This window comes from Tachysurus fulvidraco, chromosome 12 (assembly GCF_022655615.1).
Source record: "Tachysurus fulvidraco isolate hzauxx_2018 chromosome 12, HZAU_PFXX_2.0, whole genome shotgun sequence".
Taxonomy (NCBI): Eukaryota; Metazoa; Chordata; class Actinopteri; order Siluriformes; family Bagridae; genus Tachysurus; species Tachysurus fulvidraco.
The window spans coordinates 5,916,936-5,934,260 of record NC_062529.1 but is presented as its reverse complement, the minus strand read 5'-3'; the positions used below and the strand labels follow the sequence as shown (position 1 = coordinate 5,934,260).

General features: G+C 38.7%; 1 protein-coding gene across 1 annotated transcript in view; it reads right to left on the bottom strand.

The window, feature by feature from the left end:
* Positions 1-17,325, bottom strand: part of dnajc17 (DnaJ (Hsp40) homolog, subfamily C, member 17) — a 53,010-nt gene that overhangs the window by 19,277 nt on the left and 16,408 nt on the right. Inside the window, exons 3-10 of the mRNA XM_027173644.2 lie at positions 15,712-15,770; positions 15,331-15,418; positions 15,074-15,156; positions 13,406-13,520; positions 12,893-12,942; positions 9,499-9,576; positions 7,798-7,878; positions 4,943-5,074 (exon numbers count right to left, since the gene is read on the bottom strand). Coding sequence (XP_027029445.1) covers positions 4,943-5,074; positions 7,798-7,878; positions 9,499-9,576; positions 12,893-12,942; positions 13,406-13,520; positions 15,074-15,156; positions 15,331-15,418; positions 15,712-15,770 — 686 coding nt within the window. The remainder of the gene's footprint in view (positions 1-4,942; positions 5,075-7,797; positions 7,879-9,498; positions 9,577-12,892; positions 12,943-13,405; positions 13,521-15,073; positions 15,157-15,330; positions 15,419-15,711; positions 15,771-17,325) is intronic.

Here is a 17,325-nt window from a genome sequence, read left to right as displayed (position 1 = left end):
ACAGTTGTTATTTAGGCCCTGTAAACATGTGAGTTAAGTATAATGATGTTTCTATAAATTCTCTTTCACTAACACTCAATATTATTTTTTAGTAAAGTATTTGCATGAACTAACCCAAACTTCAAGCTTCTATCAGATTTACAGACATTTTAGGCATGATGATCATAAAGCCACCAGCAAATTACAGAGAAAGTGCACGGCACAGCTCATTTCTACCTAGTGACTCTTTAAAAAGTCCATAAGACTTAAGTGTCCAAAACAGCTTTGAGCACAAAACAATTAGAGTGAAGCCTGAAAAACAGAAGTGGAAACTATTTTGACTCACTACTACGCCAATAGACCTATTTAATAATCTAATAATAATAATAATAATATGTGCTACATTTCAGCTGAGGCATTTGTTTAGGGGTTATGGCTACATGCAGGCAGACCGGCCCGTCTTCAGCTTAGCCAGTGCTGTTTCTTTTGTTATAGCTGAATGATTATGATGAAACTAATACTTAGTTTTATTTCTCTTAAATAATGGGTTTGTGTTTTTCAGATTCAAAATGAGTGCGAATAATAGAGAATGACTCTTCTTCTTCTTCTTTCGGCTTTTCCCTTCAGGGGTCGCCACAACGAATAATCTCTCTCCACCTATCCCTATCTTCTGCATCCTCATTAATTACATCCATATACCCCCTCTTTGGCCTTCCTTTTTGCCTCCTGCCTGGCAGCTCCATGTCCAACATTCTCCTACCAATATACTCCTTCTCCCTCCTCTGAACATGTCCAAACCATCTTAATCTGGCCTCCCTAACTTTGTCCCCCAAACCTCCAACATGAGCATAATAGAGAATGACTGGTTTTCAAAAATGTTCTTGATTCTTTGTCCCTGTTCTGGTGAACTAACATGAGGATGTGACGAGGAAGTCGTTTGGGACAAGCCTGTCTGATAAAGGCTGTAATAAAAAGAAACAATTTAAACTGAACAGTATACGTCATGTATTAAAGTGCAGTAAAGCCATGCCCATTTTTTAATTTGACGTCTCTCGATTCAATGTTTAGATTAGTTAGTCTTCTTTTGTGTACATTTACACACAGTCAGGAGCACGGGTAGGATATGAACGTTGGTTGTGAATTGATGTTCAATATTTGCGCTGCAACAATTCATACAAATCAATCAAACACTGTGACGTAACAACTGACACATTCATTCATTCATTCATTCATTCATTCATTTTCTACCGCTTATCCAAACTAATCGGGTCACAGGGAGCCTGTGCCTATCTCAGGTGTCATCGGGCATCGAGGCAGGATACACCCTGGATGGAGTGCCAACCCATCGCAGGGCACACACACACTCTCATTCACTCACACACTACGGACAATTTTCCAGAGATGCCAATCAACCTACCATGCATGTCTTTGGACCGGGGGAGGAAACGGGAGTACCTGGAGGAAACCCCCGAGGCACGGGGAGAACATGCAAACTCCACACACACAAGGCGAAGGCGGGAATCAAACCTGCAACCCTGGATGTGTGAGGCGAACATGCTAACCACTAAGCCACCAACATCTGACACATATTTAATAAAAATTTACCCCGTTTGTAATCACACAGGAAAGTAGTGATTTTATATATTATCAGTAGATTTTTTCTATTTCATCAAAACTAATATGTGACTGAGATCAAACGGTCTACAGTAATCATGTACTGCATGTTGCATGGTACACTCTAAAGTCAGCAGATAGGCTGTTTTACTGTAATTCATTGTTACAACCACGGACTAGAGAAAAAAGCACTACATAGAGGAGGAAATGTTCTTCCTATGCTATACTTAGAATGATGTCTTGGCTTAGAATGATGTCTTGGTTTAAAGGCATTTATAGAGCAATACTGAATATTATGAAAGCTTAGAACCATAATATGGGAATTGGCTAAAGAAAAATCAGATATAGCAGTGAAATTATGCCCATAAAATGTAATAGAAGTTCAAGGAACAAAATTAATTAATTTAAAAAAAAAAAAAAACTGATTGTGAACTTGCCCAAGCAGTCAAGTCTTACATGGCTGATGTAAGAAAAAAGGGACAACAATTAGAAGACAAATTACCTTGGGGCTGCAGAACAAGCCAGACGTCTGCCCAATACCCAGACAACATCTGGTACCATTTTCCTTTCCAAATTCCAGTCTGCTATCACCCTAATACCAGAAACCTGCCATCTCAATGAAAATATACACTTCTTTCTTTGATTCTACACAAAACCTTGCCTAAAATATTGTTTTGATAACCAAGACATTCCTTTCCTTGTTGTAACTGCGGTTGCCTGCAACAATGCTCCCGCAAGCATGCAACATCATTTCACTGTTGTTGTTTTTTTTTTTTTCTCTGAGTAAATAATCTCTTCGGAACCTGAGACCATTTAGGATGAGGTTAGTTGTGACAAAAGTATGAATCTGATGTACCTTGATTCTGATAACAGAGTTTGCGCAATATTTTAACATTACGACCACGAAGGATCGCTACGTCAGAGGAACAAATCTCAGTAATAGATTATGTCTTTAACTTGTGCTAAAATCGACATCTGAGCTACTACACAAGATGTTTCTCAGAAACCCGATTCCTATTAGATGACTGTCTAGGAAACCTGGCCCTAACTAGTGCTTCCAAAACATGTCCCAAACTGGACAAATATATCAGCAGAATAATGTACTTCTTTCAGTCATGGCTTATAGATACAGCTGGAAAAAAGGAAAAGTGAGCGTAGTAGACACATCTGTTTAATGTTGTGTCTGGTGGGAACTATAATACGTCTGACAGAAAAGAAAAAAAGATCCAAATGTTCCAAGTTAAAACTTATAGCAGTGAGAGACATAGTGAGATGATTTATCAATGAATGAATTCTTTCAGTGGGATTTTTTTCCCCCGCAACGTAGTAAAGATTAAAAAATAAAACTTTAGTTTCTACATACACTATTAATCATATGACACTGTGAATACTCATTCCAAAAGTATTGACACTAGCATGCTACTAAAGATTAAAGGCTCTGTGTTGAAAAGAGCAAAACAATGCATCAAGAGCAAGAATGAAAATAACCCTTCATTAATGCTAGAAAAATTCTCTGGCCATCTGAAAGCATAAAGCTTCGATCACACGTACAGTGATTTTATCGATGCAGATCTCCAGTCAGGGGTCCTTACTACTGCTTTACATAGTAATAGCATTTATCATTGGATGGCACAACTAGCATCCTACTTGGCAGTTTTCCTGTGCTAGAATAAAACCTTCTGGAGGGAGATACGAGATGAAGGAGAAGCAACTATCTCTACTCCTGTTGGTAGTCAATGCACCAATTCGCTCTATATTTACATAAAGTTAAACTTTCCTCAACTCGGTCAGGTCGCCGGACACACCCACACGTGGTCACCAACAATCGTGGCTCATGTCAGTTTAAGTCACTGAAAATGAATGATCTCCTGCTGCTTTGTTGTTGCGAGTCACTGTAGTGTAGGAAAACCACTCATAAAAATTTATTAGGTACATATGTCATGTCTAATAGCAACACATCGGCATCTAATGAAGTAGACTTGGCGTATTTTATAAAGCAGTACGTAACCGGCTGTGAAAAGCAAGCCTTGTACAGTATTGAATCACTGCTTTTCCATCAATTATACTCAAGAAACTTTAGAATTGTAGATCATCAATGTTAGTGGAAATAAATTAAAAAGTAGCTCTGGGATATCGTCAACATTTGCAAATTAGTATTGCAAAGTGTACAGATTAGAAGTAACAGAATAGACATATCCATATTAAAGTTTAGTTCTGCCTATACCTGTCTTATTTCATTTTAATAATAAAAATGAATAAATAGCTTCTTACCTTCCACAAATGATTACAAACTTTGTTACCAAATCCAGAAAATAGCAGCAAAAGGGCTAAAAAAAATATGCCAAGGTCTCTGTGCACTAATGGGAAATTCATGAGGTTAAAAAAAAAAAAAACATCTCAAAACCTCTACAATTACAGCTGGCGTGAGGAGGCGAGGGAACACAGGCATTGCGGGATATGCAGCAGCGCCGGCAATCCTCCAAGACTGTCAAGAGTAACCTTGACCCAGATGCTTGACAGCATTAGTAATGTTCACCTCCATAACTGCAGACTAGCATGAAAATTTCTACATTATAACAATGTTTTTCTTTAGTAGCGCCTGGGAACAGCAATGATGAGGTAATAGGCTTTCGATATTGTTATCATAACAACAATAGTGAATATTCTTCCAAAAAATGAAATGATGAGAAAATCCAGAGCTAAATGATATTTTTAATCAGACGCTGTGACACATTCCAAAATGTGTTTCGGGAACAGGAAGTCGTTTCATCACTGCTTTAGCAATACGCAGAGATAAGTCAAGAGGAATGAATAGTGAAAAAATGTAAATGATGGATAGAGGTACTTTATGAGCAGGGAGCAAAGCGGAATGTTTAGGGTTAACTCTTCCCTTGAGGGGGGTCAGAGTAAAGCAGCCTCTCGTGCCAGTCGTCCATTACATATACAGCTAGCTGGTCCTGTGCTTCTCACGTTCCGCCTGCTGGGTCAGGCCTTAATGAGGGACAGCCCAGGGGGCCGCCAAAACTGCTAGACGTGCACAGAGAGTGCCTTCCAAAGGAAACAAACCCAAACCCCATTTCTCTAAACACATTGTCTGGAAGCCCCACAACGAGCACGCGAGTGCGGCAAACATATTTACCCACTGATGCGAATATAGAATGTCAAGCGTTTACATATTTCTCTTCAAAAAGTAGGAACATGTTATTTGGATTGGAGGTCAAACCTGCTGTTTTTTTTTGTTTGTTTGTTTTTTTATAATGGTAAGCATCTATGGAGCATATGGAAGCAGGGCTAATATTTCAGGAGAAAAAAGAATAGAAACATACAAGGACTGTGGTAGTCACTATACCTGTGATGAAGTAAACACTCCAGCTGTAGAGTTATCGGCCGCCGTTGGAGCAGCGCTCTCAGGTTGTCCCTCCAGCCATGTGATTTTTAAAGGGTTTCCTTTCAAACCACACTCATTTTTACATGCCAGTTCCTGTATAGGAGTAGGAAATGAATACAAAATGTTAGTCTCCTTAACAGCTTTGTTTTTTGAATGAGATTTCAATGTTCAGACGTAGTTGGAAGAGGAATAAAATGCTATCTCAGCATGGCACAAAGTTTCCAGATCTGGACATGAGTCCCCTAACATTTTATGACAAACACAAGTACATATTTAAATCTCTATGAAATGTGCATATATTGGACTCTATCGTCTTTACAAAATCCTCTACTTCCTTCTTAGCACCAAATCCAGGAATCTCCGAGCAGTTAAAAGAAAAATGAACGTCTTGTATATTTATCTTTGTAATCAATGTGGTCTTCGATGGTGTCCAGTATTTAATTGTAATGAAATTCTGAGTTAAATTGCTTGTTCTTTATTTCGTCTTTTATATACACGTTGGTCTATTTTCACCGTGGTTAATAGTTTTCTATATTACTCACAATACTCTTCACTCCTTTAGTACGTCCAGCTCTCTCACCTCCTCATCTGTACTCTTTGTGGATATATAGCGTGTAGATGTGAACGCTAAATGATTTCAGACCCCTGTATGGATTCAGGTATACTATTTTTAATATGTTGTTTACTTTATTTTACTTTCATTTGTGTTCATTTTGAATATGAGATAACTGAAGGCTTTTATTTTGACATCATAATCACTCACGCAACCAGATAATTAGCGAGAGTGTAAGTTTAAAATTGGAACCACTGAGAACAAGGTCAAATCTCTGACTTAACTTCTTGCTATATATACTATTAATCGAATTTGTATCTTTATATAATAAGATATTATCCTTCTTTCATTTTTCATCATCTCTGGGTGTGTTGAGTTGAGTTATTAATCTACCTTTTTTGTTCATTTATAATTGATTGATGCATGTTATCTTTTAATCCAGCTTCACCCACCCAAAAGGACCCACACACGAACCGTACTGAGGCTACTTCTCGAGGTTGTCTGAGTACGGGCCATTTTCTGGTCCTTTTGCTTTGTGCAATGTGAACACAGAGTCTGTTTTGTGTTTCGTTATGCCAGAAGTACCTCAAGGCTTGCCGTACAAAGCTGCCATCTTGCGTCACTGCCAAAAACAAAATTTTTCATGATGTCTGGTTGTGGGGTTTGTGATCTCAGAAGGAGACAATTGTACTTACACTATCATATGTCATTGTATGTGTCCTAAAGTGCCAAAAATCACTGAGAAATATTCCGAAATATATTCTAAGGATCATATCTAGTGTGTTGAAAGGTAGAGTCTTCCTTTTAAATCTTAAAATATACATTTAAAAAAAAAGAAAAAGCAACATAGAGTAAAATGACAGTCAAAGTTAGTACAAGCTAAAGGAAAAACCCAATAGTCTGTATTGTTATCACTGTGAAAGTCACTGTACAGTGATTTCATCTCTATGTGCATTTTACATAGTGCGTGTGTGTCTGTGTTGAACTTGAACTAGCCCCAGGCCTCCAGTCTGCCCTGGGACCATAAAACACCACACACAAAGAGTCTGTTCTTGAAGCATGGCTGCCATGATCTCTGGGGAAGCAACCACACAAGCAGGCAGAGCCCACAACAGTCCAAGAGCCAGCATGCAGCCAGACAGATCCTGACAATAAGTACAACTCTGGACTCCATTAAACATGTTAGACTGCTCCTTTACAGAATCTCACACACACACACACACAATATATATACACACAAACTATAAATCTATAAAGGCATAAATGTCACCTTCGGGCACACAAATGTGCGTAAGGGCCTTTGGTAGAAGTTTCAAATAAACCCTGGGATTACGCAATTAATATTAATGATGATATAAGTGGGTAGCTAACAATAAATCTCTCTAACAAAGCTTTGCTGTTAAGCAACAATTTACTTTGCAAGGCACAGTGAAGTAACTCGCACTGGAACATGTGTAAAAAGATTTCAGTTTTCTAAGACTAAGTATGTAATGTACAGTACAGGGTTTTTTTTTTTTGCTATTTATCCAATTTACAATGAATATGTAAACATTGAATTGTAATTTAGAAGAGTTCTTTAACCGCATTTTACCCGGGATTATGGAACCTTACATTACATGAGGATTATCACCACTTTTATGGCCTTAACCTTGCATTACAGTGTCAAATGTATACATCATAAAACGTTGTGGTGTTAGAAAGTTACGGCTTGATTCTTAGCAACGGACACCCAACAAGGAATTGAACAGTACCTCTGTGCCTCATATCGTATGTAAAGGCAAACAGGAAGTAACAACACTTAACAAAAATGACGCGGTAGTGCCAGACGGTACAATACTGAAAGTGATTGCCCTAGTGAGAGGGAAATTCAAGAAACTGAAAAATTTGCAGATATTGGATGCCAGTGAAGGCCTGGTCAACTACACTAGTAGTAAAAAAATTGTTCTTTTTTACTTTTTATGAAACATAAAAAAAAAACCTGATCGGATGTAGGACACCAAGCCTGTGCTTTACTTCCCTCACTGAAGTGCAAGACAATCATGTGCTGTATTTATCCCACTATGGTTGTTGACGGTGCAAATATGTAAATGAGAAGGTTAAGCCAGGGTTTAGGAATGTACAGTGTGAAAGGACAGATGATGAATATCCAGGATTAAAAATAACCCCTGGTAAAGTATAAGCAGTGGAATTGGTGAAACAAGATAACCCAGAATTGCCGGTGCAGAATATTTCTGGAATTACGAGTCAGTCTGTAAGTACTCACCGCTGCTCTTACAGTGGCAAACTCGATCACTGCGCTGCCTTTCTTCTTGCCGGATATTACAATGTTTAATATGTCACCATACTGCGGAGAGATAAAGAAATCAACATAACATATCAACATATCAACTTCACATCAATCAAGGTAGCTTTAAATTGTGAAAGGTTCTAAGGGGTAGATTGGTTTAAGGCGAACAGTAAAAAAAACAAAAAAACCATCCATATCAGAGCTTACATGTTTTAACTGTATACCATTGCGATAGCACAACCTATTCGTGTTCTGTCCATGAGAAAATTGTAAAATGGTAACGGTCCATCTTCTGAGAATGAGTTGAGTTATCTTTACCACTTATGGAACCATTTGGCTTTCTGCTAATGGTTCTGCGTTGTGTTGGATGCGGGGGCTGAAATGAACATGGCTCGGCTCCCGAGGCCTGCCAGTAAGATTTACACTGGGGAGTAATGGGAGGTTTGGCTTGGTTCCGCTTAATAACCTCTGACCTTCAGAAAGGAGTAAAAAATGGGTTTGGATGGAATATTAGCTTTGTCTGAAGTCCATGTTCACTTAAAGTCATTAAGGAGGCTCCACTAATCGTAGCTGAAGGAAAGAACAAGCACTCAAACAGTGCTTCATCAACAGGTCACCTGTCATGGACAAGAGCTTATTGAGTTATTACCAGAGACATTTTGTTGAGTAAGGAGGAATGGTTTCTGAGAATGTAAGCCTGCTGGGAATCGATGTTCCTTCGCTGGGAAACGGGAAGTCAGGAACGCAATTGGACACTAAGGACCAGAAACTTGCCAACAGTGACAAAGGAGATGACTCCCAAAGGATTCATCTTTCATATATGTAACTTTTCCAGAGTTTTTTTCTTTCTTTCTGGGGGTTCTAGTTTGACTGTAGCTATAATGTCCAGTTCCAAAACATACATAGACCCTTGCCAAATAAAGACTAGAGTCCATCACCTATTTGCCAGGAATACCTGGCTGCCATCCTATCAAAACTCATTACTTAATTCCTTTTGCTTCCCGAGTTCTAACAATCCTTCAGGACAGCCTTGGATTGTGACTTCTATCAAAGATATAAAAGAAAAGTAATCATCTGTAATCTGGGATCTTGCTGAATTTTTCAGATGTTGCTCCATTGAAATAAGAGGAGAATTTTGGGGAGAATTGAGGGGGTTTAAATTAACGTGAAGTAATCAGTATGATCCGGAATGCTAACAAACCAGCATCTCTGCCAGAAGGTCTCCAAGTCAGTTTCGTGCTTCACCAGGGTGGTACACATGCTGCTGTGTTGCATGAGAAGAGCACATTTCCCAGAAACTCCCATGACAGCACTAAACATACCAGCAAAGACGGCTAAGTGAGAGTGGCGTGCAGCTCTTTAAGAGGGCACTCGCAGTGCCCTCGGCACTTTTCGCTGCTACAAAAAATTTAATGGCACTTGCATAAGAGGGAGAAGTAAAAGTATTTAAACAGTTGATGTCATGCAGGCCTGAAAACCTGGGGCGCTGGACACCAGACCTCGCTCATTAGGAAGAGAAACAGCTTGTTCGTGTGTGAGGAGGCTTTCTCACACTTGTTAAAATATGCTGCGGCAATCCAAACAAACTGCATGCAAAGGGGAATTGTATAGAGATAAACCGATAATGTTCTTTTCTTACGCAAATGTGTCGGATTTAGAGACAAATCAGTTTGTCACCTTCTGAAGGAGGCCTTGGAGAACTTCTTGAGAATAACCTCCATTGGTGTCGTCATCTTTTTTACACTTCCACTTCAGCTGAAAAAGACAGAGAGAGAGAGAGAGAGAGAGAGACGGAGAGATGTAAAGCTGTTGCTTCAAATGTCATTTAACATATAATTACAGAGCAAATAAATAAATACACTGTGAATAAATCCACGAAATCACAAACACGAAACAAAAACTAAACAACAGCTATTTATTCATAATAGCTCAGGGTAAGGAGGTTATTGTAGCTGTCATTAAAAATCTGCTGGAATTGGGATTGATGCCCCACAGTGATAAATGTAGAACAAGAACATGAAGGTCAAGAAGCAGAAATCAGACTTTTTAATTAGACCTGAAGCTCAACAGGCCCTAGAATGTACAATAAACTGTATCTCTCATTTTATAATGAAGAGAAAGGAAGGGATTGATTAAACTAACATGGGAGCCTGGGGTATGCACAGCAGTGACTCACCTGCTAACCACTAGATATTTTAATGATGCGCTAACAGTCACCAGACTCATTTACAGATGTTAGTGGTGCCAGTGAGAATTTTTTTTTTAAAGGAAGTGTGGATAGCAGCTGGAGAAATCCTTTATAGAGTGTCATGCTAGTAACTGTGGTGGAGTATATGAATGTGAACGGGTCATTTCAGAGTGCTTGTGGCGACTCTGTTTTACATGCTAACATTAACCTCCAGCTCAGAGTTTTCATGCTTCTACTTAATCAGCCGTTAGAGATAGCTTGAAAAGTGCTCTACTGTTTATATGGATACACTTGTAGCACGGAGCTTCCATGCTTTCACAAGCTGTCATTTCTCCTCATGAATCACTGGAGCATTTGCAACTGCTTCCATTTCATTTCATTCATCAAGAATCTGAGTCTGGGAATCACTTGGTTATGTGGTTATGAGTGTTCTTCTCTTTTCTTTATAAACTATTCCTATTCAAAAAGAAAAAAAGAAAAAAAAATAGGCAACAGACTTTAAATGATGCTCCAATTTTGAAAGGAGGACATTTTCCAGGTTGAACACTCCAAGCATTTTTCATAGTCACATGCTGGGATTCTCTGGCAACGTCTTCGGTACATTTCAGACAACCCAACCATATAGCTACAAATAAGAGCAATATTTTTTTTCCTTTCCAGAACAAAAGCAAACGCCCTTACACGAAAAATAACACTACCTCACGCGAGATGGTTGGGCTCTGGGTTTTTAAGCTCGTTTTTTCTAAGCTGTGGTGAATGATGGGTTTCAACAGAATTGCCTGCAACACACCAGAAAAAGGCTCAAACCGGTGAAGGTCCCATGCAAACCGAGGAAGACACGTAAGGATTCGTGCACTGGATCCATACAGTATATATAATATATATAACGTTTACAATATACAGTAAATAGAAAAAAGTCTACATACTGAAGGTATACGTAAGTAAAAAAAGAATATGTAAAATCTTGGTATGATTTTTGTAAAGATTACAAAAAAAAATAGTGAGGAGAGAGAAAATCGAGAGAGACTCAAAAGGATTTGAGTGCAGTATTACCTTTATTTTCAAGTCAAGTCATGTGACAATAAAGGTGACTTGACTTGACTTTAAAATAAAGGTAATACAGCACTCAAATCCTTTTGAGTCTATGAGTCAGAAGTCTTAGACATATAGCACCTGTTTATTTGGCAATCTTATTTCATTTTACAAAATAGTCCACATCTATAAATTGTAATGGGATCTTGGGTGCTTTAGGTTCTTGTCGTGCTGGAAGGTGAATTTATTTCTTCATTTTCAGCTGTCTAGCTATCCAGTATTTCCACCATCATGACTAGAGCTCCAGTCTCAGCTGTAGAAAAGCAGCTCCATAGCATGATCACAATGCTTCCTCACGTATATTTTGTTCTTTGGAAGATAAATTGTCTTGATCTCACACAAAAACGAATCTTCTAGAATTAAGCTTTGGCTTCATCAATCCATAAAACATTTTGCAACATGGTTTGGGAGCATTTAGGTGGACTTGGATGTATTTTTTGTGAGAAAGGGCTCCGCTTAGACATCCTAACGTATGTGAAGAACGCCTCTCACATGCAGGAAGTGATGGATCTCACACGCAGGAAGTAACCGGCACATGCCAGATATTCCTGCAGCTTTTTTAATGTTGGTGTAACCTCTCCGATAAGTTTTCTTTTTTGTCATTTCATTTCATTCAGAGGGATGTCCTGTTCTTGGTGATGTCATTATTTCATTTAATTTCATTTCAGTTTATTTACAGCACTTGGCAGACGCCCTTATCCAGAGCGACTTACATTTCATACAGCTGAGCAATTGCGGATCAAGAGCCTTCATCAGGGGCCCAATGGTGACAAATGACTTCCGATTGGTAGTCAAACACCTTAACCACTAGGCTACCACATCCCCTGTGACTATAATGCCTCATTTTCGCCACATGGTGATGATGGCCTTCACGGTCTTCCATTGTACTTAGTAATGTTTTGGAAATTCTATTGTATTCCTCTGAGTACCATGGCTTTAGCATGTTAGATGAGACCAAGATGAAAATTCTCTAGGCAACTTTAACAGGGGTGTGTAGACTTTTTTTCATATCCACAGTAAGTGTTGACATTCTAGGCAGTTTGTTTAAATAAACTTTAAGCAGCGGTGATGTACTGTGAAATAACCTGTGAGTGACTCCTTAAAGGAAAACAAGTCATTCCTCTTACAGAAAGAATCATAAAGAAATAACTCAATGGCTATAAAAGGTAAAGCTTTCCTTTCTCAGACAGAGAGTCTCAGAGTGTTAAAGATATCTGAAAAGTATATTTAGTGCAAAAGAAATGTAATCCAATAGCGCTTGACCCATTATTTACCTCTGGCGCATATACTGTACATATCACTTACTTAATTCATTAGAGTTGGGAGCAGTAAGAAGTGTACTGATGTGATTAATAACACCAATCCATTAGCTAACACTGAACTGTGTCCACTAATAAGACAAGCAGAAGCCTTTCCAAAGGCAACAGAATAGAGCTTATTTTACGTAGATATAATTCTTCCTAGGATCTGCCAGGATTTGAGAAAAAATAGAAAAGGGTTACAGGGTCATAAACAGCCTGTTTAAGAAAGTTTGGTTTCATATGAACTGTTTTAAATGTTCTTGCCTTATTTGTTTTTTTTGTTTGTTTGTTTGTTTTATTTTTTATTTTTGCAGGACCTCATGTTTAACGCCATCCACCGCACCAGGATTCATCCTATGTAACATGTGTATAGACATAGACAAGAGCACTTTTCCTGGCTCTCGCAAGTTTGAAATCTGTTATTACCATAAAGTAATGAATGTTCATTTGCAGCAAAAAAGATCCAATACATAAACAGTGAAAAAAGCACCTTTAATTTAGGGGTGACCTTTCTGTTGTCTTGCTGCACTGGTGAAAAATCTGTCGAGAGAAAAAAAAAATGGAAGTGGGGTTGGAGAGAGACGGTGAAATAATCCAGTGTCGCTGTTCAAGAACAATTCTTATCACCGTCCAATGATCATTTATGTTACGACCAGAGTGTGGTTTATGGAAGTGTGAGTGCACACATACGCACATACACTTCATCTCCCACTTCATCTAACGTTTGCTTTTAATTCTGTCATCCTGCTCAGGTTTACTTTCGATACCCTTAGTTTACTAAACGAATGATTTTATTAATCAGATAACACTTTTTATGGTGCAACATTTGTATCATAGGCTTTGTATCGAGATGATAAAAAAATAACAACAACATAATAACGCAGTTATATGCAATTTTTACAAAATGGTAAATTGCTTTGGTTTATCGATAGCATGTGAACGAAATGTTTTGCATGTGAGTTGAATATTGTATAAGCTCCAAGTAATAATAGCACGTAAGTACCTGCATGTGTGGAGTGAGCATTGAGCCTCCACTCCCTCTCTTTCTGGATCTGCTCTCGAATCAGTCTCTGCTCTTCTTGCAGCTGTCTGGAGCCCTCTTCTCTCAAGCGGGCAATCTGCACAGGCACACACACACACACACACACACACACACGAGACAGAATCCAGTCAACAATCATAGTTTACTGCAGACATATGCCATGTTAGCATGCACCAGCACACAAATCATGCTTACATAACACATCAACGCACACTCAGTGCTATAGGAATTTCTTCAAATCTGACCAAAACCGCAGTGCACTATGTACTATGCGAAACCATATGAACTGCAGTAACCCTAAACCGAGTCTCTTAATACGGAACACCGCCACCTACTGTCTGTCAACAAATTAGGCTTCCACATATCTAAATTCAAACCATAACCATACTCCAGCCAGGGAGAACGGATAAAAAAAAATTCACTCCGCTGGCATGTGAAAAATTTCATTCATTATTCCCCTTTATGAGTATAAGGCAAATTATTCTGCAGTTTAACCACGGTTAGTGTTCGTAAACGATTAGTAAGTGAACAGCGGATACCGTGTGGAAGCAATGGTTTTCGTTCGGCCATTGGGAGAATAAAAGGATCAAGCTGACACACAGAGACTGAATTGAGAATTAAGATGAGTAGAGAAAGAAACCCGGTAACTGATTTCTTTTGTTTAGTAGATGCAGGGACATTTTAATGGGAATTAGCTACACTGATCTACAGCAGTGACTTACTCCATTTGCTCGAAAGCAGCTTTGTTATTAGGAAAAACAGGAGGCATTAGTCTCATTCCATTCTAATGATTTTAAACAGTATCAGAGCTAATGAAAGAAAGAATTCATTCGTTACTTGAACAATGACACTACTATGTAGGCAATTTGGCAGGAGTTCTATTTGAGCCGTCGATTACGCCGATACGTTTATGTCATGGAGATGCCGTCATATCAAAGCGCCACATAATTCTTGCGTGAAACACGTCATGTGCCGTGACGTATAAGTTGTATACGTAATCCAGTAAATCTATTTATAAAACGATGATATTGATGGCACTTTTATCCTTATATAAGCATTATAGAAGTATTATAGCTCTAGTTATGATTATTTAAGGAGGGGACGTGCTGTAGGACTGGAGCAGATTTTACAAGTGTAAAGATTCAAAATGGTAAAAAAACATTTCTTTAAATATACAATTAGAGGTAACACTGGCAAGTTTTTTTTCATAACAGGCCTTAAGGGTCTGTCGAACTAGTTGCTTTTGTTGTAGGTTGTTTTGTTGATTACGTTCAATTTAAATGGGCCAGGATTCACGGTGGGAGATTTTTGTTGTTGTTGTTTTTGTCATTGTCTGTCTGTTGTATCTAAAAAAAAAATGGAAAGAAGATTACTCTACTGTTGACAGTTATGTGACTCACACATCCTACCAATAAAAAGAATTTGCAAAAAAAAAAAAAAGAAGAAGAAGAAGAAGAAAGAAAAAATATTTTATACAAAATAGTGCTTAGAAGTATACAGGTTTGAACTGTGTGTGTGTGTGTGTGTGTGTGTGTGTGTGTGTGTGTGTGTGTGTGTGTGTGTGTGTGTGTGTGTGTGTGTAAATCTCTGATATTTTAGACCTTCATTTTTTTTTATCCCAAAACTTACTTCTTCTTCTAACGTTCGGGTGTTTTTGAATTCCTCTGTTTTCTGCACTTCTGCCTCTGCTTGTCGTTCACGAGCCTCTAAGTCTGCAGACCAACATACGAAAAGAGAAAAAAGCATGTAAAGCCGATTAAACACAACAGAAAGCATTGAAACAGCAGAGAAGGTCATCGAGCTCTGTAAAGGGACTCTCGGCTAATTGTAATTTGGCAGATAATGAGATTTAGGCTGAAGGTGAAGAACGCTGAGATGTTTGTCACCTAATTTGATCTTTTTCCTCTTGTCATCTAGTCTGTTGTTTCTCTCCTCTGCTTGCTTCTTTGCAGCACAGATCTTGTCATAGGCCGCCTGGACAGAATACATTCATGGCGCAAACGACAACAAATTTGCATTAAAAAAAATAAAAGCAGAAAACTCTTGGTTTGATTTTCAGGTAATTTTCATGCCTTTTGAAGCAGAACTCTCTCATAACAGAACTGTTTTCAATTATTGGTATAAGATCCACTTTGAAAGGTAACCTCTTGACTAGTAATGCGTGAGTCCCTATCGGCACAAGGTATATAATGCTGCCTTGTGTAAGTGTTAGTGTGAGTGCTGGATGCGCAGTAGTTCATTTCATGTTGTTTAGACAATTTTCTTACCCGTGCCGCTGCATCAGTCAGCACCTCGAGGGCCTGGGAGAGCTGGTGGAAGAGCTCAGCTGTGTACGACAGACAACAATGAACAATCAAGTACAATTAAACCCAGGCTTAGTTTACGGTTAGGTTTAAGGACAGTTGTGCCTGTGTGTCTTCTTCGCACGAAAGACAAAACCATGAAATCACCATTCAAAACATATGTTTGACTGACGGTTACCCTGGTGGAAAGCAAAAATATAAATAAATAAATAATAAAAACAAGGGAGAGAAGAGAGAGAGAGACAGAGAGAGAGACAGAGAGAGAGAGAGAGAGAGAGAGAGAGAGAGAGAGAGAGAGAGAGAGAGAGAGAGAGTTCTGAAAAAAAGGGAAAAAAAGACATAAATGGAAACATTCTGTGTGGTGAGAATGGTAACTGGACCACGGTTCACACGTGCATGTTCACAGCTAAATGAGGGATCTTAAATAATTATAATGATCGGGTTGGCAATTTGCGAGTGGCTCGTGTTAACCCACATTTGCAGCATTAAAAGAGAGCGCTCAGTCTCACGAAAGCCGTTTCCTCTAATGATGGCCTGCCGCTTTTCTCACGTAAACCTGGAGGCCCCCTGCCGCAGCTCTTATTAAGCCCTGTGGAGGAGCTGACAAGAAAGGGGTTCCACACAAACCTCCCCCAAACGCCCCTTCCTCCATTGCAGACCCTACACTCCTTCAGAACTTTAAGGACTCGCTTCTGGCATGAGTGCCTTTCTGTTTCTCACTAATAAGTGACGGAGCACGCACATCATTAAATCCCCCAATCATAAGCATCTATCTATTGTTATGAAGAAATTAAGAAGGACTTTCTACTGAATTGTGGCAAAAGAAAATTGTACTACTTCTGAGCAGGTTATTTTGTGAACTTCCTGAATGAGCTCATGTCCTGAATGAGCTGCATCTTGTTATTTATACTGAAACCTCTCCTCTGTTTTAACTCGGATTAGGATTGTTGCGCCATGCACCAGACGCTTCATAATGCGCCGTTTTTTCTTCCGGCGTGACTAGAGAACGTCTGTAAAACCGTTCGCTGATGTTATAACAGCTAGAATCGGTCATTTTCCAAAATATTAGCTGGTCAATGACCTTTAGAGATATCTAGCAGATTAGCAAGATTTCGTTAAAATGTTGAGAACATTCACTTGTGTTAGGCTTCACCTTTCTCATCATGTCGTATGGCCTCCCATCATAATTACAATAACGCTAATAAAATGAGAGATGTTCCCCAGCTGGTGATTATTACTCTTGCTTTTTTTAATCAGTTTGTGGATGCGAAAACAAACCTGTAACCAGCATGAACATTGCTGAGGCAGTGCAGTTATGGGACATAAATATACGTTTATGACGAATGACGAATACATGTTTTTACTATCATTAGACTTCATTGTCCTAGAATTATAGCACAGCGTTAAGTAAATATTTTGGAGAATAAATCACCATCATATTAAATGATCATATTTAAGACCACGGCCGATTAACGTTGATGAAAAACAGCAAAATTCACATATCTGCATGTTTTTAGATAAATATACTGTACTGTGAAAACAACTCAGAGCCCTTATTTTTTTAGTACAGAATTTGTT